This window comes from Serinus canaria, chromosome 6 (assembly GCF_022539315.1).
Source record: "Serinus canaria isolate serCan28SL12 chromosome 6, serCan2020, whole genome shotgun sequence".
Taxonomy (NCBI): Eukaryota; Metazoa; Chordata; class Aves; order Passeriformes; family Fringillidae; genus Serinus; species Serinus canaria.
In genome coordinates, this window is record NC_066320.1 from 27,963,712 (window position 1) to 27,988,020 (window position 24,309).

Sequence of the window (24,309 nt, forward strand, 5' to 3'; positions counted from 1 at the left end):
GGAAAAAAATAATTTTTATTTTATCAGTGTTCTGACAAGATTTCCTGAGATGATCCATTCATGTGAGTAAAATTTATGTTATTGATAATATTAATGGTATGAAATATATGGGGAAAGGAATAAAATTAAGAAATGTACACATTTTGAAAAAATCTACAAGTATATAGAATGAGCCAGGTGGAATGTTTGATGAAACATCAAGCATATGGTGATAGTTTCTGCCACTGGTTATTTTATAAAACAGGAAACTGCAGAGAAGCATCTGCTCCCACAGTTTTCAAACAGAGGGACTCTGTATACCTTTTGATGTATCCTGTATTAGAACAGCACTCTCCAAAGGGTCACACTGGGACTCCCAAAAGTACTCTGGAACTTTTTGTATAGATTTCACTTTGCACACCAAGAATCATGCATTTAAAATAAGTGGACTCTCCTCTGGGCTGGAGGTTATGGAACAATTCTGTGGAATTGCTGTTAAGATGTAATATATAGAGATATATCTATTTATATATAGTCAGTGTTTATTTGAGACTGCACTGAGAGGAACAATAGCTAATCCATGCTCAAGTCAATGGCAACTTAATTTTACAGCTGTTGCCAGAAGTGTTTATGTGTGTGTGTGCATGGTAAAGGAAAATATATGTTGTGACTGGGAATGGCCATCTCCTGCACCACTGTTATCAAGGCATCCAAAAACCTCTCTGATTTCTCTTACAAAGCTCCATCTTTTTGCCTGTTCATTATGTGTCTAAGCATTACCTGTTCTTTTTTTTAATTCATTGCTTTCAGTTAGAAAGTGAAGCAAATTAGCAGGTATTTGCACCATAGGTAGAACAAAGCATCTGCACAGCTCTATGGAAACCCCTCAACAAAATTACTGAACCTTCCTAGCATGGCACTAACAGAAGCACACCATCCAACAGACATAACTGACAGCTCTATAATTTTACTTTCCAGCATAATGTTCTTGGAACCTCATAAAATCTTAAAATGAATTTTTGCTAACAAATCCACAATGTAGTTCTATTCTCCTCAGTGAGAATTTCCTGTCAAGGCCTATTTAAAAGTAGATGGAAAGAGGGTCAAATATCATCTAATCTTGATAAATGTCACCAAAAAAATAGGAAACATGTAATTATAAATGGAATAGATACATTTCATGCTGTACTTTGAAATTCTTGTTGTCTCAAGATCAGTGATGTGCAAGTCACTGGAAAATGGGTTGGGGAGTGATTCTTATACTGATAGAAGTGTATGAAAACCCACTAATATTTCATAATAGTGGCATAAGGGGGGAATAATTGACTGTGTCTTGTCATCTGGGAATACCTTATAATCTAACCAGAAATCAAACATAATCATATTAATCTATAGGAGATGTTTATAAGCTCTCAGAAATTGAGTCATAGGAGAATAATACTACTTCATAAATCAGTAAATGAGATCAGTTAAATGAAGTGCTGAGATTTTCTTAAGGGCACGTGGACTGTACTGTGCTCTTTCTTGGCTTGCACCCTCTCGTTTTTTTATCCTCCTTTTAGGATTTTTCTTCTACTGGTTGAATGTTTAGAAGGAGGAATATATAAAATGTAGAATTTATGGGAGCTTCTGACATTTATGGTATTTTTGATTAACACTTTTATTAGTCTTGTCTGAAAAATAATTCATTATTTCAGCTTTTCTTTGTAGTTCTCTAAAAAGCTGCTATGATCATCAAATAGATCAGGGCATGCAATAAAAGCCATACTGCCAGTAGTAGAACATACTGTCATATAACCATTAAGACTCTTCTAAGAGCCAAAATGTTGGAACTAAAAGTATTTTTAATGACTTCAAATTGCTTGAAGTGCTTTCTCAGAGCTGAAGGGTGCTGATTTATTTATCTAGTGTACTTACCTAAATTAATTTGGAGAGAACAACTTTGGTTTTAATCCTCTTACGAGTGTAATTTATGGTAATATTTTTCGATGGCATATTATATAATGTCTGAACGAAAGAGTTAAATTGTGCTGGGCTGGGCATTGTCATTAAATAAGAAAATGTGAACACACTGCCCAGAAAAGCATTAAGCAGTGCATCTTACCTGGATTACAGTAATAATTTTCAGAAGTGACCTTGCAGGAAATGCAAATGTCAGTGCTATCTTCTCTCAATCTACTTTTAATTAGTGTTTTAGCACAGCAAGCCAGTAACTCAAGTACACAAGCAGCTGTTTCAAGTAATTGTGTATCATATTCAGGTGAATTAATTTATTGTTACAACTTCCTTTTTCTGAGAGGAAGATTTTATGATTTCAGAAAGAGATCTCTTTTCATTTCTCTAGAACTTTCTGTTCCAGCATGTCCCTGGCCAATGAAACCTTCCAGGTCTTGTGTCAGTCACAACTGAAGGTTATTATGGCAGGCTGTGCCTGATTTATTTCCCTACTTAAATGGTCAGTATGGTGCAATCTCTGCCAAAACAGCAGGACCTGGGAACCTGGTTCTGACTGCAGAAACCTGAGCAATGCAGTGGAGCTCTGGAGGCCCATGGAGTTTTTTCCTTGCTATGACCAAGTTGTGAGAGGAGTTACTTTGGCCTCCTGGTTTCCTTCATTGGTAAAGTTGAGGGGTTTTTTTAGATCAAGGAGGATAAAGGGCTGATACATTAAAAAGCCTCTCCCTGGTAGGGAAGCAGTGGTCATTTTTCCTGCAACAGAGCTAGTCTTCCAGAGAAAGCTGAGACAAGATGCTTAAGAGGTTGGAGATATATATCCTGCTTACATAAAATTTAACTCACCAGCCTGTTAATCACATACTCTGCAGGAATAGAAAGATTTCCCAGAAAAGCTATATATTTTATTAAACTAACTAATGTGTTTCTGAAATAAAACACCAGGCCAGCTGTCAGGGAAAAAGACCTCTCAAAGTCTGAAAAAAGAGAAAGAACAGTCTCTTGGATAAATGCAGGTTGTAAACAAGTTTGGTTAGTATAACAGAAATGGTTAGTTTTGGTGAAACTAGCTGCTATGAGGAGAAATGCAGACTAGATAAGGAATGAGCAGTTTGATGTTCTTGGCTGGTTAGCAGCACCAGTGCCTCTCAATATTTTCACTCCTCTGCATCAGGCTCTATCATTTACACCTTTTACCTCTGCACTTTTACTGGTGCTCCTCAACTGCTTGAAGAATAACCCTTGGAAATGAATTGAGGAAGTATTTTGCTCTAAAAAGTACCTCAATTTGCTTTTTCCTTTTCTTTTTCTGGGTTATTTTTAAGGTCAATCATTGCAGCAGTGCAGCTTTCAGGGTGAATGGTTGTGCTGGGAAATCTAGCAGGGCTGTGTGCTGGGATGCAGAGATGACAAAGGAAGAACCAATCCCCAGCCCAAGAGGTGACCAGTCAATGCACAGGGAATTTTAAAGGAGATGCTGTGCTCTAAAGCTGAGATCTTAACACCATCTTTCCTTCCAAATGAAATAATTTACAGTGATCTTTACACTAAAGTACCACCAGCAGAAATGGAGTGCCATAGCACATGCTGCAGAGAGGGATATATCCTTTAGCCTCCAATCTAGAATTCAACACTGTCATTAAAATAGATTTTCAAAAGTACCCAAGGCCCTTGGGGCCTGAATATGTTTGGCAGGAAAGAAGGGAACTGGAACTCAGGTGCAATAGAGCAAAAGTGTCTGATAGAAAAAAATTAAATTAATTTGAGTTAATGGTCTTTCTCTCATAATTTTTGAAGTATTCAGTGTATCTACTGCTCAGTATAAGAGCTTTTTCATTGAAGACAATAAGCTAAAAGGCAGTATAAATTATGAGAAAATTTACTGATGCACAACATGATTGTTTGTATCCACTTGAGGGGAAGAAAAGAAAAGGGGGGTAATTGTCCCAATACATGGAAAGCAACAGCAAATCTGGAAAGCAGTCCTTCAGCACTCAGCCCTTTCTTTATTCACTCATCTTATGTGTAGGCAAGTTGATGGAATAGATGGTAAACCTCTACAAGAAAACTTGTTCATAAGACAATTCTATTTGTTGCTTTGGGTTTCTATTCAGTGGTTTAGAGGTTGCTGCCATTTGTGGGTTTTGTGGGTTTTTTTGATTTAAGGTCATAGTTAACAAAACTTGGATGCTGGCTAGCCACAACCTTTGTTCTTTATTGTGATCTCTGTGAGTGATCTTTAATTGCCCCTTTTTTTCCCTGTTGCTGTGAGCTCTGCTCTGGTGCGGTTTGTTCAGTGTGGTGTGTGTGGCTGCCTGGAAGGGTGGCAGCCCCTGGGCTGTGTTTCCACAGGAGTTCAGCACATTCCCTTTGCAGGAATCAGCAGATGGAGGTGCCAATAGCCAGAGAGAGGGTTGGGGACAGGCTGCTGCTTCCTTGGGACAAAAAGCCCCCAAGTCCCTGTAGCTGAAGAAGAGGAGCACAAGCTGGCAGCTCTTTCTGAGCAGGAGAAATGCTCAAAAGCCAGGGCTGCTTCAGTGGCAAGTGCAGGGGGGTTGCCTCACAACTGCCTCACTGTCCCTTGCCAGTAATTTTGCTCCTGTGAGGAAAGGAGGAGCAAAATGCTCCTCTGAGGAAAGGAGGAATGCTTTCTCTGCAGCACCTCAGCTTTGCCCTTCCCAGGGTGTAAGATGTGACACTGAGGGCACAGTTCATCCTCTGAAGGCAGGACACAGCAAACATCTCTTGCTGGGTAACTCTGAGCAAACACAACAAACTCCTCTTGTGCCACAAGTGTCTTGTTTGGAGTATAGAAGCAGATATGAGAGCAAAACAACCTAAATATTTAATGTTTAATCAAAGGTGAATGTCATCTATAATAAACAATCTAATTTATTGTAAAATCCTATTTTTATGGCATTTAGTTTTCCTTGGCATTGCTTTTCAGTTAGAGGCTCCCACCCATTAATTTGTGAGGGAAGAAGGGACTCAATTCCTTCATAGGATAGAAACTGATATGTTTGCAAGTATTCTCTGTAATGTACATGGATTCATTCACAGATGAAATTCATCAATATTTCTTACTTTCTCTTGCATTTATAACAACAGTTGTTCCCAACCTTTAAACTTGCCATAAGCTTTTTATATATTTCATTCCATTCAGAATTTTAAAAATATTTGACATAGCTGTTGAACCCATTATTGTCCTCATTTCCAAAAAAACCACTTTAATAATAGCCTGCTCACTTTTAAGAAAAGGCTCACTTTGAAGGAATAGGCTTGTTAAAACCTAAGTTTATGTGCATTTTTCCCAGCATGCTATCTACTGACTTAACATTCAATACCAATTGCAGCTATAATTATCCTGTAAGATCTTCAGATATCAGGAACACTTAAAAGTTTCTCACAGAAGTGAATTTTGGGCTTTGCTAATTACTGTACGTTGTCAACAAAATCAGTAGTGTACCCTCTTGTTTTATTAATTGCAGGGAAATAATCTGCAAGAGGGGTAAAGGGGAATAAAATAGAATTACCCAGCTAGTGAGTGGCTCTCACACAACAGTAACATAACTTTGGTATGTTTTGAAGGCATTCACTCCTTCAAAAGAAATGGTCAAGAGCTGTTTGGGGTTTTGGTTGTTTTTTTACTGTGAGATATTGTGAAAAATTTCTAAAAGATATGTCAGTGCATGAATTTTGTAGAATGACTGACGAAGTTGAAACTCCATTTCAAAAAGCACTAGGGTTTGTTTAACTCTGTATTTTTAGTATCCAGAGTTACTGAACCAGACTTTACTTAATTAATAACTATAGGATGTGAGGCAGTTCCAGTGCTGCTTTTTCTATTAACTTGCAATTTCCTCTAGGAAATGAATAAACTGGGGGTTGTGGGGGAGGGGGGAGGCATGGCTGCTGAGAATAAATGTGGCACCACCATCCATTGCCAAATTCATTTGAACGAGCTAAAAACCATGGGTTGTAGAGAGAGTAAGTTCAATTCTGTAGCTCATGGAACACATTTTGTAGGAAGGACAAAAGCAGAATTTCCAAGATGAATAAGGACTGAGATTAGAAAAGCCAAGAGGTCGTTTGTAAATGTTCATTAAAAGAACATTTGAATATTAAAATTCACTGGGTAGTTTATCACTTTCAAAGCCTCATGTACACACAATGCTGAGACACGTTTCAGATATAATTCACTTTTTCCTATGTAAACCCTATTGCTTTAATTGAATTTGTATTTTGTCACTGAAAGCAGCATCTGGAATGCTCCAGCTGATAACTGTTTTGTAAGGCTTGGGCTAGACAAGAGTTACCTTTGTTTGGAACTGAAAATCTACCAGGGAAGTGTAAAACTGCTGAAGCCTGTGGCTATTTCCTGAAAGCTGGGTTACATCTGGGGGGACTTGAACCTTTGCAAACATTTTCCACATGGCTGAAGAAGGACAATACTAATACTTGGTGCTATTTAATGAATAACTTAGTCATAGTTTTATCCATTAAATTCAGGATAGTGATGTTTTTATTCTGTGTTTTATATGCTCCAATCGAGGAGGCCATAACTTATTTATAAAGAGGTTTTGTAGTTAAGTTGTTCCATTGATTGTAGGGACTCTTAATTGAAATATCTTGTTTTCAATTGTTATCCATTAAGAAAATCACTGAAGCAGAATGTTATGTATTTAAACACCTCAAACACTGTAAAATTTTCTGGTGTTTTCAAATTAAATATTTCAGGACATACATTTCTTCCTAATGTTGGTAATTTTCAGTATAATTGAATAGAAGAGAACCATATTTTTATTCCTATATAAATACCTATTGAATGTGTACTGTGAGTTTTCCACAAGTACTACTTATTGTCTGTATTTGTAGTGCACACCTAGTAAATATGATTGTTGAAGCCAAAGGAATTAGGCAGCTGTCAGAAATAAGTCTTTATACTAATCTCATGTTTGCTGCAGTAGCTAATTGAATGCTAGTGCAGTTCTGTTCTGAAAACTTCTACCTACAAAATAAATAGCTTTTATTATCTACATATAAACACAGGGCAATAAGAATCTTCAGTGATACAAACCAGTGTCAGTGTAATTTCTCATTTAACTTGTGCTCTTTGAGGAATCATCCCTGCTTCTCATGTTTTGTTATCAGACACTTGTGGTCAGTGCCTGTGTTTATAACATCATAATTTCATCAGTATGTGGATACCACTTTAACACATTTATCTTTTATGTAATTTAAGCTGTGTATAAGGATCTAGTCATGCACCTGAAATTATTCCTTGTTCTTGATTAACATGTGCTCGTGAGTTCATCTGAGTGTGTCTCGTTATTAAGCTTCTTTATTAAACTCACCTTTTAATTTCCTGAGTTAATTAAAGATTTCTGTTATTTTTACAGTCTCCCTGGTTGTGTGATGGCAAGTGTAGTATGTTTTACTCATTGGGTTTCTTGTAATTTATCATGCTGTCAACGGAGCTGTTGAACTTTTACTTTGTGTTTAGGTATTAGTAATGAGTGAATGAAACAAATGATGTTATAATAGCTAACATGTATTTGTAAATGAGATTAAAGTGCTATCTTTATTTCAAGCTGACATAGACATTGAAAGAAAAGTGACATTCCATCATTTTGCTCCTTGTCAAGAATACTGTATAATAGTGTTGGTTTAAATTTAATTTTCCTTAGTTCTAAAGACCTAACTTCATTTTTTTTTAACATCTGTTCTTCTTGTAATAGGTAATTACATCTATTTTCTTTTACATCATATTCCTGTGTTCTGCTTTTCTTATGGACTAGTGGAAGAGCAACTCTTAGTCCCAGATTTTTGGGCTGTGTGATGCAGCTTCTTAAAATTTTGGATATTTGGAATATTTAGAGAAATTGAATCAAATAGAGACAAAAAAGTCATATAATCTTTTGGCCTTAATTCTTCAAAATTTAGAAAAAAATTAGGCATGTAAAAAGTCTTTCCCTAATCATTATGTGCTGCAGAGATGTTGACAGTGAAGGCATTGGATGCCTGTGTGCACTGGAAATTATAGAATCTTGGTACCAAAGCCCAAGGAACCAGAAATTCATGCTATGTAAATTCCCTCTTATTTATCAAATGCAACCCAGAGAGGAAAAATTGTGAAATTTGGATGCAAATTATAAAATCTGAGAATTTTACTATTTTCTGTTTTCCAGCACAATCCTGTGCCATGTGCTCTGGGATGATCCTGCTGGAGCAGGACCTCACTGTGGTCCCTTCCAACCTGGCCCATTCTGTGATTATGCAGTTGAATTAATAGAAAGTGGCTATATATTCAAAGATTAAAAAAAAAAACACCCAAACTTTTCTGAGGGGAAGAATTTCATGTTTCTAAATGACTTCTTTTTCTTAAATGTATAATGCATTTAGAGTGGGTAATTTTGTGATGTCAGTTAGTTCTTTGCCTTCTTCAGCAGGACTTGCATAAGCTGTGGCATGCAGGAATAATGTGGCCTTCCTAAAGTGATATTCATTGAATGTTTTCATCTTTTCTATGTGTGTGAGCAGGAGTTTGGGAGGACTTGCATTACTCACAAATGAGCAATATATGAGTTATAGATCACACCAAACAATCATCAATAAAATCCCATTGCCATACATTATGGATATGGTGCATGTTTAACAGCAGAAAAAAAGGAAATTAGAGACTGTGGTATGGGTTTAATTCTTAGATTATAAAGCTAATTCCTTCATTTGTTTCAGCCTAAATATAAAGACCCAAAGCAAGTGTTCTGTAGAGTGGAGTGCTGTGAATCTCCCAAGTGAATTTATCCAACCTTTTAATTTCCAGCTCCTAGGACCATTAGGTAGGAGGCCCAAGTGAAATATCAAGTGTATATACCATACACTTAGAGAGGTTCCAGATCTTTAAAACTGAGAAGTGCCTTGACATTTAGAGCTGGGAAAACTGTTACAAAACATATTTAGATATTAAAATCAGTCTATGTCTCCCAGAGAGGAATTTTTTTTGTCCTGTAAGTGTAGAACAGGTGAACAGAGGTGCAATGGATTATATCTGACACAACAGCTGTGGTGATGGTCTGTGTGGGATACTGGGGAGTGTTAATTTAATCATCTGCATGCACATGGTAATGGGAAGGAAAGATGTGATAGATGCAATATTGAAGAGCTCTGGTAACATGTTTTTAGATGATTTGATGAGTTTACTTTCAGAAGAATCTGGAAAATTGCAAAGACAAGATGTCTCGTGTTACACAGTCTGTTGCAATCAATATGAAATGGGTGTGCTGTAACAAATCTGGATCTTGAGGGAGATCACTGAGAGAACAGAACTGCAGGAAAAGGTTAGATCTCTGATTTGTGGCTCTGCTTTCTCCCTTCATAAATTTTTGTTTTCAACTTTTGATGATTAGCAAGTTCATTTTATGTCTTTATTTTCTTTTCAACTCCTAATGATCCTTCTCAGCTCCTAAACACTATATAATAGGGACCTAATTACATCCAAGTGCTGTTCAGAAAACAGCTCAATCAATCAGAGATTTAAAGATGAAATAAAGTTCTTTGAACATGAGAGTCACAATGGTCCCTTGCTGAAATGTTGGTGGAAAGCATAAAACAGTGCCACTGATATGTTAGAACTAAATCAAAATTAGTATCTGCCTCTAAAGTCATGTGTGCCACATGGGTGGATTCTGTCATGCTTCCTGCTCACATGCTGTGGAAAAGCAGTCACTCCCCTGTGTTTTGTGCACATGGTCCTGTATTTGTGGTCATCACACAAAATCTTTTTAGGGGTGGATTAACAGCAATGTGGGTAATACCTGTAATTTATAGTAAGGTACTGGAGAGAAGAGGGAAGGATGAGAAATAGATATGATGGCAGGACTGGAAGTGCCTCAGAGTAGCTGTAATCCCTTCCATGTGATTGAGTGGCACCCTTGATGTGCTTCTGTGTGGTAAAAATGAATAATGCCTCCTGACACACGTCAGTGAGTTATCTGCTTGTAAGAACAGAGAAGATGGTTTCCTTTTGTACTGGAAATTGCTCCTAAGCATGGACAATAACAGTGTCTGTCTCTGTCACAGCTGTGAGCATCCCATAAGAAAAGAGCTACAGGGTGTGCATCAAGTCTTTGTGGGCAGATATGGTCCTTAACAGCATGCTGGGAATGGGATAGATATAAATATAGAGTGCTTTAAGTGTATAATGCCAAATATGTTATAAGAAAAAAGGAGACCCTTATTGCACATGAAGTATCCACGTGCTCTCTAGGAGGTTGTGAGAGACCAGATTTATTAGGTTAGTTACCCTTCTTGAAGCTGGTGAGAAACTCCTGTGATCGCTGCAGAGTGCACCAAGTGCTACAGTATAAAGTCAGGGAGATGTGAGCTTTGAAAACAGTCTTAAAGGAGACTAATATTGATTAAAAAATTAAAAATATGAAAGAATTTTCTGGTGACCATTGGTGTTCTGGAAAACCAATATCTTGGAAAATGCACAGAATAATGTGCCTTTCTTTCTGGAGGGAAAAAAAAACCCTATATTTTTTATCTGCAGAAGTAATCTTATTTTTAAAGACTGGCTTTCCTGACTTTCATCATAGGAAATGTATGGTCTTCTCTGTCCTGGCTTCTTACAGCTCTGGAATACAGAACTCTTAGTGCTGCTAAAGCACCTGACACCTCCTGGGAGCAACTGCCACCTGCAATTTTTAAAGCTTTCTCATAATAACAATGACTCAATTAGAGAGATTCCAGTGATCTGCAATCTAGACTGTGAGTCACTTGTCTTTTTCCAATTACTTTCTGTATACTGAGAGGAGTCAAATATTTACAGCAGAGCTGAGAGGTAGCAGGAGGCCCTCACCAGCTTTTCCTACCTCACAAGAAATGCCTGAGCCCTGTTATTGAGCAAGGGTTGTTTACAGATGGTTAATTAGGGACCTAACTGAATCTTTTAGAAGGACAGATGCAAGCTGATTAACATCTATATCATCTACATGAGTAGCCTTTAATAAGAATGCTCTTACAAGAAAAAATAAACTGATATATCCAATTAAAATCTTCAGCTTGCTCAGCAGTTCATAGAAAATTAGGAAACTCTAATGAATAAAACCAGGCAAGCTGAAGAAAAATTACAACTGTACAAAGAGGCCTTTCATGTGAACATTAAAAATGTTTTAAATATATAAAGAAAACATAAAAATAAACCTCAATATTAGAAAGATTGAATGGGCGAAATGTTAATGATCCAAATTAAGTCTGACATTATGTGTATGTTCAGATACTTCTCATCACTAAGATTGCCCAAAGATAAATTTTTTCTTAAATGTAGAAAAAGATTAATCTATGTTTTAAGTTACATTACTTATGGTAAATTCATAGAAGTTTGAATAAGGACAAAACCAATTGGAATGTGAAGGGCAAAGATTGCTTGAGCAAAGACTGTTAGCTGATAAACAGACCAAAAAAGATAGTGTTTGGAATTGCAAATTTCTACACTAGGTGATTCTGCAAAAACAAGGACTTTACAACAATCAGAACTGGAAGTCATCCAGAAATGTCACAGCAGAAAATCAGGGACAAGGAAACTGGAGGGAATAGAAACCATTCTGGCAATTTATGATCAAAGAGGACTAAAAGACATCTATTAAATTCTTAAATATATTGATGGCTCTAGAACCTTTTAGTGCAACTCATTTCAATAGACATTTGGGGAATTATGAGAAATTGCTCTGTCTGGGACTGAGGAGGTTTTCAAGAAGATTTTTCATTTGATGTACCTCTTATTATGCTCAAATTTTTCCTCCAACATCATATTCCAGAGATTTCTGATAGCATAGTAAGAAACAGTGGCAGGTTTTTTGTGAAGGCAGCCTACCTGCACATATCTACAATTCCACGTGCTTGGGGAAGGTCACCTTAAGTCAATGTGGCCTTCAATGGAGCTTACTCAAGCTGGGAGGTAGGAGGCAGTTGGATTTCTTGCCTAGCTGTTGTGATCCCTGGAGTGCCTCTATCCAGAGGATTTAGCTGTGGCCACATTAGGCCCAGCCATCCATAATTCCTCCTCCATGGAGAAAGCACACCCTACTTCACAGACACGAAATCTTTTAAGATGTTTTGGTATCCATAGAGAGCTGGGAATGCAAAGACAGCTTGTGTGTTCTCTGGGCCCTTAACCTTCCTGTAAGCACAGCACTGAGCTACAGCACTCCCCTCTCTGGACATTGGTCCACCAGGACATGTGCCATGACTTTGTTCTATTCTCTGTATTCTGTCCCACACAGTCACTTCCAAACTGTAGCTCTGTCTTCATAAAACATGCCTGCTTTGTCTGTGACCTTTTTCCACAGTGTCTTATGCCACACATTTCTCACGCTTAAAATCTTTCCTCAATATTTTTAATTTTAATATTATCTTCAGCACACCATTGCAAGAGAACAAATCACCACAACTAAAACTCTTTAGCTGGCTCTTTAGTTGTGCTCTTTTGCTTAATGCTTTCCTGCTCTGGTGTGTTATAATAGATGCCAGTGGCACACAAAGTCCCATACTTCTGTATATTCTTATGGAAATCTAATTGTGCTCTGATTGCATCGCTGTATTTTAAAACAGATTTGTTTTACAATAATGAAAAGCAGGAATCATTAATGTTACCTGAGTCAAGGCCAAGTTTTAAATTAAATTGTAAGCTCTGGATGGAACTGGTATTAGGGGAAAAATGTAGATGTCACACATCTCAGAGATAACTGAGAAGTTTTTGAAAGATTTGGTAAAATTGTCCTATTTGAACAGAAAAAGAGCATAAAAAGTTAAAAGAGACTATGAGCACATGGCAATCAGTTGAGGATTGAAAATGAGTTTGTAATTTAATTGTAATAATCAGAAGTTGTGACCACACCTTGAACATACCCATATTTTGAAATATGGGTATAATTTTTGTCCTTTGTAAGGACTTCTCTGTAACAGGAGACAGGAAGGCTTCAGACAAAGAATATTCCCAATGTCCACATGGTACATCCATTCTGTAATAAAATTCCTTCCTTCCTTCCTCCATTTCCTTACTTAGCCTTAAGTACAGTTTTCTTTTCCCTGTTATAAGGAGCCAGCTGCCACTCCTTAACCTCTGTTTGCAATTTGCCCTGTTTCCCATCTCTGGGAGCTGGATTGCAGCAAGGGGGGAGGTGGTTAAAATACCAAGCACAGGTCTGGGCTTCACCTGCCCCTTCCCACTGGCCCAGGCCATGGTGCTTCCAGGTCAGCCAGCAGTGGCATCTGTGCCCTCTCCCTGGGGATGCACTCAGGGCCAGGGATCCTGCAGTGCTGAACCCCCACTGCCCTCACTGGAACTGGGATCCAAACTTTCACTCCTCCAGTGCAGTTCCCAGAGCAGCAGCTCTGAGGCTCGTGGTTATGACATGACAGGCCACTGGGAGATGCCTTCTGGGTGACTCATGGGCTTCACAAGGTCTACTAAGAATGAAGAATGGTTTAATTGCTAAAGAGTCTGGGGCTGGCATTTGGTAACCACTGCTGGTTTTGTGCTGCTGATCTAACCACAGGAATTAGCAGTGGGTTCCTGTTTTTCAATGTTGCTGAACAGAGAAACACTGATTTGAGTGGCTGCCCACAGGAGGGGGGAAATGAAAGAGACAGGAGTTTAGTGCTGAATGGGTACAGTGTGTGTGGTTTTATGGATGGCTGCTACTGTGCTACAGTCTCTTCTTAGACCTGAGAAGAAACCCTGTCTTGTGGTTACTACTGAAAGCAAATAACCAGAAAGAAAATGTGCACAGTTGAAAACTTACCGTGGGATGCAGCCTTAATGCAGAACGCTGTAGTTACAGCCCAGGGTAATAAAGAAGTGTTTGTTTGGAATATTTTACAAAGCTTGGTTTCCATAGTAACAATCATCATGAAAACTTTCAGCTTCAGAAATAGCATCTGCTTGGTGGCTGATCTCAAATCTCAACCCTTGCTGAAGTAAATAAGTTCCTGCTCCTTCTGCTTATTGTTAGCCAGTGGCATTTGATACAGAGCATTTATTTTCATAGGACTGGGAAAGGTGCTGGGAAGGGGGAAGAGGAATCAGAAAATAATGGTAAAATGTGTTATCTGCCTCTTTATCCTTTAGTCACTGCTGAAATAAATCAGAGTTTACACAGAGACCAAAAGTAAATCTGTTATACCATTCTGTTGACTGATGTACGGGACAAACATTTCTCTGCTTTAGTCTTGTCAGTGATTTAAACTTTATGCATAAACTCAGGGGAAGAGAAATCATTTGATTAGATATGAAACATATATGGGCAGAGTACAAATCTTAACAGAATGCAAGGCTCTGAAGGAAACTCCAATGAAAAGTCGACAAATTTGTGAATTTTCAAGAAAAGTTTTTCAAAAAGGTCAGTCTGCTGTGAAAATGGTATTTCTTTTGAAGATAAGATGCTAAAATCATCATCACTGCTGCTAAATTTTGCAGTGTCAAATTTAAAGTGAGAACATTTTCTGAAGCAAAAACAAATACTTTCATGCAAAAAGGATTGGGATTATAGAATTTAATGTGAATCATGAGTTTTGTTGGTGGTGACTGAGTACCAACTTAATGAAAAGAATAATAAATAAATGACATAATTAGAAGTTCTGCTGTGTCATAGGAAATATGACTGGAGCAGAAGGGTGAGTTGAGCAGGGCTATATTTCCATAGCACTCATTTTCAGTTAGCAATGCCCAAGAGCGTGAGCAAGCTTGGAATAGGATAACAAAAAACCCCAAGCAACCAACCAACAACAAGCCAATAAAACCCCAACCAACAAAACAAAAGAAAAAAAACCAAAAAAAAACCAAAAAAACCCCCTCAAAACCCCCCAAAAAAGACCCACTTACTTTCTATGTAAGTGGGATTCAGCAAATACTTTATACTGTAGATCTGTACTGAATTAGTAAAAATTATAAGGGTTTTGTAATACTTTAAAGGAGCAGCTTTCTCTCTTTTTTAATAGTAAAAAATCTGTCTCTTTTAAAAAAGGATTCCATCAGATATGTTGAGCTAACATGAGTAACAAGAATAAATAGTTTCATTCATGCAAGTAATCATGTTTGCTTTAATGCAAAGTTTCTCCAAGCACTAATTCTCATGTGTCTAATTATTTGTCAGATTAGATTCTGTAGCTTCCATTTTTTTGGTGCATTTTTAGTGATATTCTGAATATGAGCACAGTGAGTGCTAACAATCTTGATGGGGAGCATCTTAGAAAACAACATGAAGTGATAATACTTGAGCTTCAGTTTATTTGCAGGATTTTTCAAGGACAGTATTAATAAATGAATAACATAGTGTCAGATTTGCAGCTGGTGTAAATCAAAATAATTCTGCTGCTAGTTGTGCTGTGTTGATTTAAGCAGCTGATATTTAGGATTTGAATTAATTCATAAGATTAGAGTAAAAATCTACTCAATTATGTTTTCAAATTGGTGAATGGTCAGAGCAGGTGATGGAGGTCCTCAAGAGAGGAAAGTGAGACACATCTTGCAACACCTTAGACAAGGTCTGGTTTGAGCTTTCACACTCCTGCCAACTTTCCCTCTCCCTTTTCCCCTGCTGGCAGCAGCCACTGCCAAAGCAGTTTAACACATGCTGCTGCTACTACCATATCACACAGCAAAACCAGGCTCTCTTTTGCTGCCATCTCATTCCTTTTCCTTGGAAAACAGAAACCTTTTCTTTCTCGTTGCTCTTCCAGCTGCCAGAGCAGCTACAGTCAGATCCACAATGTCCACGTGCAGTCACTGGGATGAAAACTTCAATAGACTTTCAAATCTTAAATAGGGATCATTTGTTTCAGAATGGTTTTGGCTCTGGTGTTCACACTTTACAGCTGTCCTTGGGCCATGGCAAGGACAATGAAAATAAAAGCTATGTCACGCTTTCAGACGATTGTTCGTGTCCTCCCTACATTCTCTAGTCTGTGATCTGTGTAAGTTGTCATGATAGAAAGTAATTTGTTATTCTGGTGCCATTAACATTTTTTTCCTGCATTGAGAATATTGCCAGGTTTGCACTTTAATCCCTTCTGCTGACAGCTAGTTTTCACAATGTCTTGATTTAGTTCTCTTTTTTATTATTGCGATTCCAGGTAGAAATGTTTTAATTTATCATTCACTAGGCATCCTGCATGTGGCCAGGAGGTTAAAAAGAACTTGAAAAGGCATTGCTGAGGAAAAGTTCACTAACACTGTGTTTTGGATGACATACAGGGTACTGTATTTTCTTTCCAATTTTGCAAGAAATGCAAAATACAGCATAATCCTTTTAGGACGCTTGCCTTTCCTAACCCTCACGTCTGGCATTGATCTCCTAAATGATGATCAAACCTTATCTTTTATGACTCTGGGGTGATGCAGAGCTACAGGAATAAGATCTCTGCAGTCACAAAAGGTAACTGTTAGTCAGAGCTTCTGCCTTCTGTCTGAGTTTCACTGTCACAATGACAGATTGAAACTTTATGATTCCCCCCCTGAGCAAAGGGCTGCCCTCTGGGCTCCTCATGGACATTTCAAAAGCCTGCAGCTGGTTCAGTTTGCTTGTTCCCAGTGAAAGAAACCTGTGCTGGGCTCACACTTAGCCCTGCCTATTACCACAGCCACACTGTCAGCCTGCAAGTGAGGCAGAGTTTAAATTGTGCCTTGTGCTTTATCTTTCCCAACCCTGGAAAGTTAGTAGTGGCTCTGAGGGGAACATGTCCTCTTCTAAAGGCAGTCTAGGGTAAGATTAACCCATTGTGACATATGGGAGTGACTCTCTGCTCTTAAGTGATCAGCCCAAGCTCAAGCAGTGATGGACTGTCAGTTATTCATCCCCAGGGAAATGAGTTTCCATAGATAAGTCTTTAAGGCTGAATTGTAAAGGAATAATAGAATTCTCTACTTCTCATTTCTAATCCTTGGAGATCCAGCAGATATGCCCATCTGGGAAACAAATGCCCATTAGCATCACTTCACTTCACTGCACCACTTTGACTTACAGGATGGCAGTCAGAAGAATTTACAGGAAGGTACCTGGGGATACATGATTCCTGGTATATGCCACAGACACAGAGTCTCAGGTGCTTTTCCCAACAGGATCTACCTGGATGCTGCCAAGATAAATTTCTCTTCACAAACTGGACGCTGTCACTGCCAGCCTTTAATCAGACTCAAAGAGTTTAATAGGGGAATATTCTGGAAGCTCTAGGGGATATCTCTGGCAGTAATCCAGTCCAACTACTGCACACACCATCCGCTCTAAGTTATGTTCAATATTTTCCATATTAACCTGGAATTACCCTCATTAGCGGGCAAGATATAATAGTAAAGTAAAACCAAGTTTATTTAACAGTATGAAGACACAGGGAACTGCATATATGGGCACAAAAAGAAATGCAATCAGTGTTCCTTGCAGCCACCTGATGTCTTAACTTAGTTTCAATGTCTTGTGCTCTGTTCAGCCTCTCGTGACAATCAAGAACATTCCAGGATGGTGCACACTGATGTCACAGCTCAGGAAAAGCAACCTCTAGGCAGTAGAACAAAAACTGAATAGCAAACCTGATAAGGAGCTTTTTCCTGGAAACCCCCTTGAAAATAAATGCATCTGCAGGTGTTTCTCATAGCTTGGTCTTAGTAAGTCAGTTTTTATCAGAATGTCAATTCATAATTCTCTTGCTAATGAAATGCCACATGACATAGTAGCAGGTTTTGGAATGGAGTCCTTTACTAGATTAACTGAGAATAACTTTGTTGTAAATAAACATAGTTCTTATACTAAAAATATGACTCTTCTGAGCATAAACACTTTAAGACTAATATATAACTTTCAGATCAGTACAGAACTAACAATCATATTCCACTCAGAAAAGACTGCATGAAAGAATGCAGTCTGTCATTGTTAGAGCTGAGATAGAGAAGCAAGACAATAAATCGAAGGATAACAATGCAGTTTGTGCACTGGGGCCATAATAACAGCTTGGTAATCATAATGTATTCTATTTATTGTTAATTTCCACTGCTTTTCTTATGGAAAATAATGTTCCAGGATAGTCTGAGATTTCCATTTCTATTTTGAAACAAGGAAATTAATGACTTGTCTTCTGCAAAAACAGTGGGGCAGAATTACAATGGAAAGATAATTTACTGTTAAAAAAGTAATGAGAAATGTTAGTGTAATTTTGGTTGGGTTGCATTTAATTATCAATAAAGCTTTATTGGACATGCTAGAAGTTTTCAGGTAGAACTTGTGCAATTGGAAGGGCTAGTAGGGTTGGTGGAGTCTTCCCAGTGAATTGGTGAAGCTGGATGGCTCAGTCACTGTCACAGAAGCAAGGTGGTTGCCTCAAGTCTCTTCCAGTTTAGGTGGAAGAATTATGAGATGCAACAAAAAGTTCACCACCTTTTGCTGCTGTTGGTAATGTGGTTCTGTACCTCCCAGAGGTTAGTGGGACCTCATTAGCCAAACCTAGAAATCACTTAGAATTCCTCAGGCAAAAGAATGTGCAGTGTGGAAACTCAGAGTGCTGAGGACACTTGGGCTCTGGGCCATTCTTGCAGGTTTAAATGAGGTGAAGCTTTCCACTCACTAATTGCAAGAGAGGAACTTTATGTGATGCATTAAATGAAAGTCTTCAGTAGGTGCTCAGAATTTCTGTGAAACCCTGGAGTCATATGAAGAGCTGGTGTTTCCTCTGCCAGCCACAAGCAATGTTCAGTACCCCAGCCCTGTTTATTTATTCTGTCTCTGTGTTTCCTGAAGTGTACTTCTCCCTTACACAGATGATGTTTTGTGAAAGCTTTTTCTTTTTTTTTTGGTTGCACTATCATTAAAGCTCATTACTCATTGAATAAATCTGTGGAGAAAATTGTCAAAACTTGTGGGTGGGTGGGAAGCTCATACTCAAAAGTATGTTAATGAGCATTAGTTCATTAGTTCACCCAACACTTAGAATAGCAATGTGGTGTAGAACTGACAGGCTGCAGAACCAGCAGTGCTGATGGCAGGCTTTGTTCCTGGCTTTGCCTGAGCTCCAGCACTCTGGAAGTGTCAGGCTCTCCTTGGGGCAGCAGCAGGTGCTGTGAAAGGTGGGATTTTGCTGGGAGGAGCAGACAGTGCTGCTTCTTACCTCTGACATTACTGCTGGGTTTGATTCTCCTGGGAACTGACCATGGAAAGAATCAGGTGGAGGTAGGATGGAGGTTGCCTACAGATGGGAGTCTGCCATCTCCTTCTCCAGGAGGGTTAGCTGCACAAGGGACAGTTGGAGTTTCTTCAGGGAAATGGCCAAAAAACCCCCATCTGGACGATATCAGTGGAATTCTGTGATTTTGAGAAGGTGAATTTTCTTATTTTTTCTTAGCACAGCTGAGAAGTCTGCCTTTACTGCACTGAAAATGATCAGAACAATCACAGCATTTGATGCTTCATCTTTAATTATAGGCCAGAGAATTTCACCTCAAAGATGCATTTAGTGAAAGCAAAACAGGGTAACCAGGGTCCGTCCTCTTACCATAAAAACCAGAGTGAATCTCTGATTTCAACCCTGTTTTAAAAGAAAGTGGCCACAACTGCAATGTAAAAACCTAATTTGATGAGAATGTTTTGGGAACAGCTGCTTTGATCAAGCTCTCCATCCAGGGCAGCTGCAGGAATGCCAGAGCAGGCACTGAAGAGACCAAAATGTGCCTGGCAGGTAGTGACAACTGCCAAATCTTGGGACATTTTTAATTCTAATAGCGAGACTAACAGGTTCTTGAGGCTTTTGAATTTACATGTAGGCAACTTAATTTGACCAAAATCCAACCTGGGTACTCAAGTGCCTTTTGGAATCTGAGACTCTTGTATCCCAAATAAATAATGTAACTCAGAAAATAACCAAAGAATTTAGGAAAAGCACCAGAAGCTGAAAGCAAGTGAATACTTGTAATAGAACAGTCTGAAATTTTTGTTTCCTCCTTTTCTGCATCTCTTACCTCTTCAGAGGACACTATCTTTTTTTTTTTTTCCATTTCCCTTTTTTCCCCTCTGAAGTCTTCCACATTAAAAATCCAGAAAAATGTCAGTTTACATTCTGAGTCTGATCCTAATCCTCTTGCAACAACAGATTTGATTGTTTATTTGCCAAAGTATTTACCTTAGTTTGTGTGGAATTCACCAGATTAATGCTGTTTTAATAATATGATTAAAAAATGTTTAAATTGGCATAATTAATTAATACAATAAGAAGTATAATTCAAGCTTTTTTTTAAGAACTGAAGTTTTATTTATAATGAATTCTTGTAAGTACTACCAAGACCATTTTAGTTAGGAAACATTACAGTGATTAATGCATAGCTGTTTGCATTTTAATACTTGATTTATATGTCAGATCTGTATTTGTGCACACTGTCAAACTTTATTCTGTTCTTGTCAAAATACTTATTGCTTCTGACAGGTGTAACATGCTCACATTAATCCTTAATTCCTTGATTCAATTTTCTAATTGCTTTTTTGGCATGAGTTTGCAGCCATTTAGTCTTATGTGAAGTATTTGTCTTATGGTATAATAATGCACTTTTAAAAATTGGATGCACCTAACTTACACTGTTACAGAAAATATATAGAGGGATATTACTTAGTACTGAAAATCAGAAGTTTTATAGCACTTCTGAGAGGCACCACTTCTTGGAATACAGATAGACCAAAACTCTTTATACTTTCCATCTTCCTGCATTCACAATATTAAATCTTTCCATAGATTCAAATTGGTGCTGAAGTTTCAGTGCATTTTGCATTTCAGACCAAGGAGATGCTGAACACTTAGAGCAACTCCATGAACATTCCCTCACTCATTGTCCTCCTGCTCTTCTCACCTCTTCAGGTTTTTCCTCTCTCATGTCCCTGCTTCCCACTTTTGAGATTGCTTAGAATTTGAGATTGGACACTGAACAAGTTCACACAGCACCATTAAAACCCTCCTGCTCTCTGCTGCCCATCCCACCCACCAAGGGGGACAAAATCCACTTCCCAGCTTCTCCTTGGTCTGCACTCCTAAAGCTAAGCAACTCTTTTATTCCAAACAGACAAATACAGTAATGCAAGATTTGAGGGGGTTTTCCATACTTAAATAAATATACTCCCTTCTTTTGCTGCTTTCTTTTATAAAGCATGTATATGGCATACACTGCCATGGTTTTCTACCAGCAATGGTAATATTGTCATGTGTCCTGGGAAGGAAATGAAAAATAATTTGGCCCAAATCTATTTCCCGCTGAAACAGATCCAAAAGAATCTTCCAAAACTTGTTATTTCCTCATAAACTCACCAGGCAGTTGAACTTTGGCTTTTTAGGACTTTCAGGAAAATATTGGCAGAATGTAGAACCTTTTCTCTAATAAAAATCTAGGAACCTGAGAAGATGACTCCTGATCCTTATTTTCTGTGAATAAATGCATGAATACACACTTAAATTGTGGATAAGGCTTAATCTATTTTTTTTAATTCCCTGATTTAATCCCTACCATCTTCACTTATTTCTTCTTTCTATATGCTCTGGGTTACTCTTCTTTTTTCCCTATCAATATTAATAATAAATGCTCTTTGATCCTTTTATTCCTTCATAGCTCTCTGCCACTTTCTTTTTCACCTTCCCAGCTGACACACCTCTTTCTGTTATAGTGTGTGTAAAAAAGGGACTGTAGGAGTAAAAGTTTATCAAAGAAGTGTTTGTTTATTCTGTCTTCCACTGATAAAGTTTTATTAATCTGTGATTGTCATTTGAGGTTTTGGCAAAAAAATGTAAGTCACTTTCTATACAAGGGGAAAAGAAAAAAGAGGTAATTCTAGTTAGTAAATCATGGTAGCTTACTGCTTTGGGCAAACAAACTTGTACCTTATCTCTTCCAAAAGACCTGTGGAAAATGCATGATAAATGGCACATTTCAGAGAACATGTTTTGTCCCTGTGAAATAACTTTGATTCATGGTTATGTATTTATCTTTAAACAACTGACAAACCTTAGGCTATCTAAATTATTATCATTTGCTCTATGCTACTGTGTTATTTTGCTAGGGAACCTGAATGATGTGAGGTTAAGATAAGACATCTTGCTTCTGCTGTCATAATTTTTTTATAAAGAAAAGCACAAAATTCTCACTGTATTTTATTTTTGGATGAAGTCCTTTGAAAGAGTATTTATCAGAAATCATTTCCTCCAATTGTGTTTTGAAGAGCATTAGTAAAACTTCAAACAGAGAAGGATGGGGCCTGTTGATCAAAGGGTTCATATTACACAGCAAAGGAAAATATCATCATGTGGGTTTATAAGAAAGTAATCACTAAATTAAAAATCATAGCAGTGAATTTGTTCCCTTCAGTTGTGTGTCTGCATAAAGTGTTCTAAATTACCTTTTACAATGAAGATTTCATTTTCTTTGTGTTTTCAAATATTTGTTTGATTTGCTGTTGTGACAAGTCAGGAATATTGACTGAAATGCTCTATTGCTTGCATTGGAAACACCAGCTGGGGCTTTTGGGGTTTCAGTTTTCTATTTTATCATTTGGTAAAGGTTTTGGTGAATATAAGTTGTCATTCCCAATGGCATGGCATTTTTAAATTAGATGCCATTGTTTACCCAACTTCTTTAGTGCTATAGCTTTAAAAGAATCAACAGAAATGCCTTTTAAATCTGAAGTTAAAAAAAAAAGTATATTTGTCTGTTTTTCACTGAGCAGTAATAAATGTTGGTTACTTGGAGGTAGAAAAATAAAAAATCCTTATTGCTTTACATGATGGAAGTGCCTTTGTTTTCCTTCTACCAAGTACTTTGTAGTGTATTTAACTTGACTAAACTTATTTTTTTCTTAGAATACTGGAATCAGTTGACATTTATGTATACATTGCATTTATATGTAAATAGAAAGTTTTCTGGCTTTGAATTTTGAATCCAAATGTCGAACTCATATTTTGCCTTGGAACATGACAGACATTTAGAAAATTTGCAAACAGAAAAAGAAAGAAATGCTTATGCTGATTTTGACCTAATGTTTTTAGAAATATCTTTAGTGTTTGACTAAATGTTTAAGCTCTCAGAAGTGAAATGCCTATCTCTGAGTGAACACAAAGCTTGGGAACATGGAAATGTGGATACATTGTAAATTTTCATCTTACAAACTTATTATTCTATGCCTTTGTGGACTGCTTTGCTTTGTTTTCCCAACTCCTACTGTCCTTGGTAAATCAAGAACAATTTGGTAGCAACCATTTAGTTGAAAGCTAGCTGCAAATTTAATTATCTATATAGTTAATGAGAGTTTGGTAACAGCACAAACCCCCTGCCATCAACACCACTGCTATCATAGCTTTATAGAACATAAAGCAGGGTGATCATCACACAGGCAGCATTTTCAGAGAGTTTCTAAGCATATATAAATATAGTTGCCCTGCACCTATCTTTTGCAAATGCGAAAAGAATCAGGAAGCTCTGCCTTGAAGAAATCATTTCCTTAGCAGGACAGGCAGAGAGAAGGCAGAATTCCTGGTCTGGGGCTCTCAAGAGGGATTGACTCTCTTTAGCTATTGGTTATGAAGTAGATTTGCACTCATTTTGTAGTTTTGGCATTAGGCAGACGAGGTGATGGATGCTGTTGAAGCAGAATTCTTTCACATAGATACTTCTTAATAGAGATGGGGAAATTGGCTACTCTCAGATACCAATGTGTATATCAAAATGTTTTGCTGTTTCCTAAGCTTTAATTTGATATTATTACATTTAGCAAGCTATAAAATTCAGTAAAATTTTGCTGTCCTTAGGATGATTTATTTTTTGTTTGGTTAGATCTGCAGCGTGAGCTGTCAGCACCCATTTTTTAGTCGATTAACATGGTTCGGACAATCTGTTTGAATGCAACAGAAAAAATATCTTCCCACTGTTCATTAAAAAACCTTAAAGGTGCCCAAGTGGGAATGGGATGGAGATGTCAAAGGTTAACCTGGGTGTTTTCCTTCTCCAGGGTGCTCCTAAGCCGATTGCCATCGAGCCGTGCTCAGGAAACAGAGCCGCCGTCCTGACGGTGTTTTTGTGCCTGCCCAGGGGGGCCTCAGGAGTTCCTCCACCTGGGCAGTCAGGTAAGGCTGCTGGGGTGGCTCTTGTGTCTGTCTCCTCCTACACTCTCTGCCTGGCAAAATCACCCTCACAGACCCAAAATAATGGCACAGCAGATGGATACAGCAGAGGGGCTGCTCGGTCAGCCTGATGTTAAGTTTAGCCCCAACTTCATTTTTCATGGGATTTGGTGTCGTGTCCAGATAAAAATCCCTGTGATTAAGCCAGCCACATTTCATTAGGACTTCCTGAAGCAGTACTTGTGCATG

At 37.9% G+C, this 24,309-nt stretch overlaps 1 protein-coding gene across 1 annotated transcript in view; it reads left to right on the plus strand.

Annotated features, from left to right (window-relative positions):
- ATRNL1 (attractin like 1) overlaps window positions 1–24,309 on the plus strand; it is a 431,686-nt gene that overhangs the window by 355,846 nt on the left and 51,531 nt on the right. Inside the window, exon 28 of the mRNA XM_009087164.4 lies at window positions 23,949–24,063. Coding sequence (XP_009085412.1) covers window positions 23,949–24,063 — 115 coding nt within the window. The remainder of the gene's footprint in view (window positions 1–23,948; window positions 24,064–24,309) is intronic.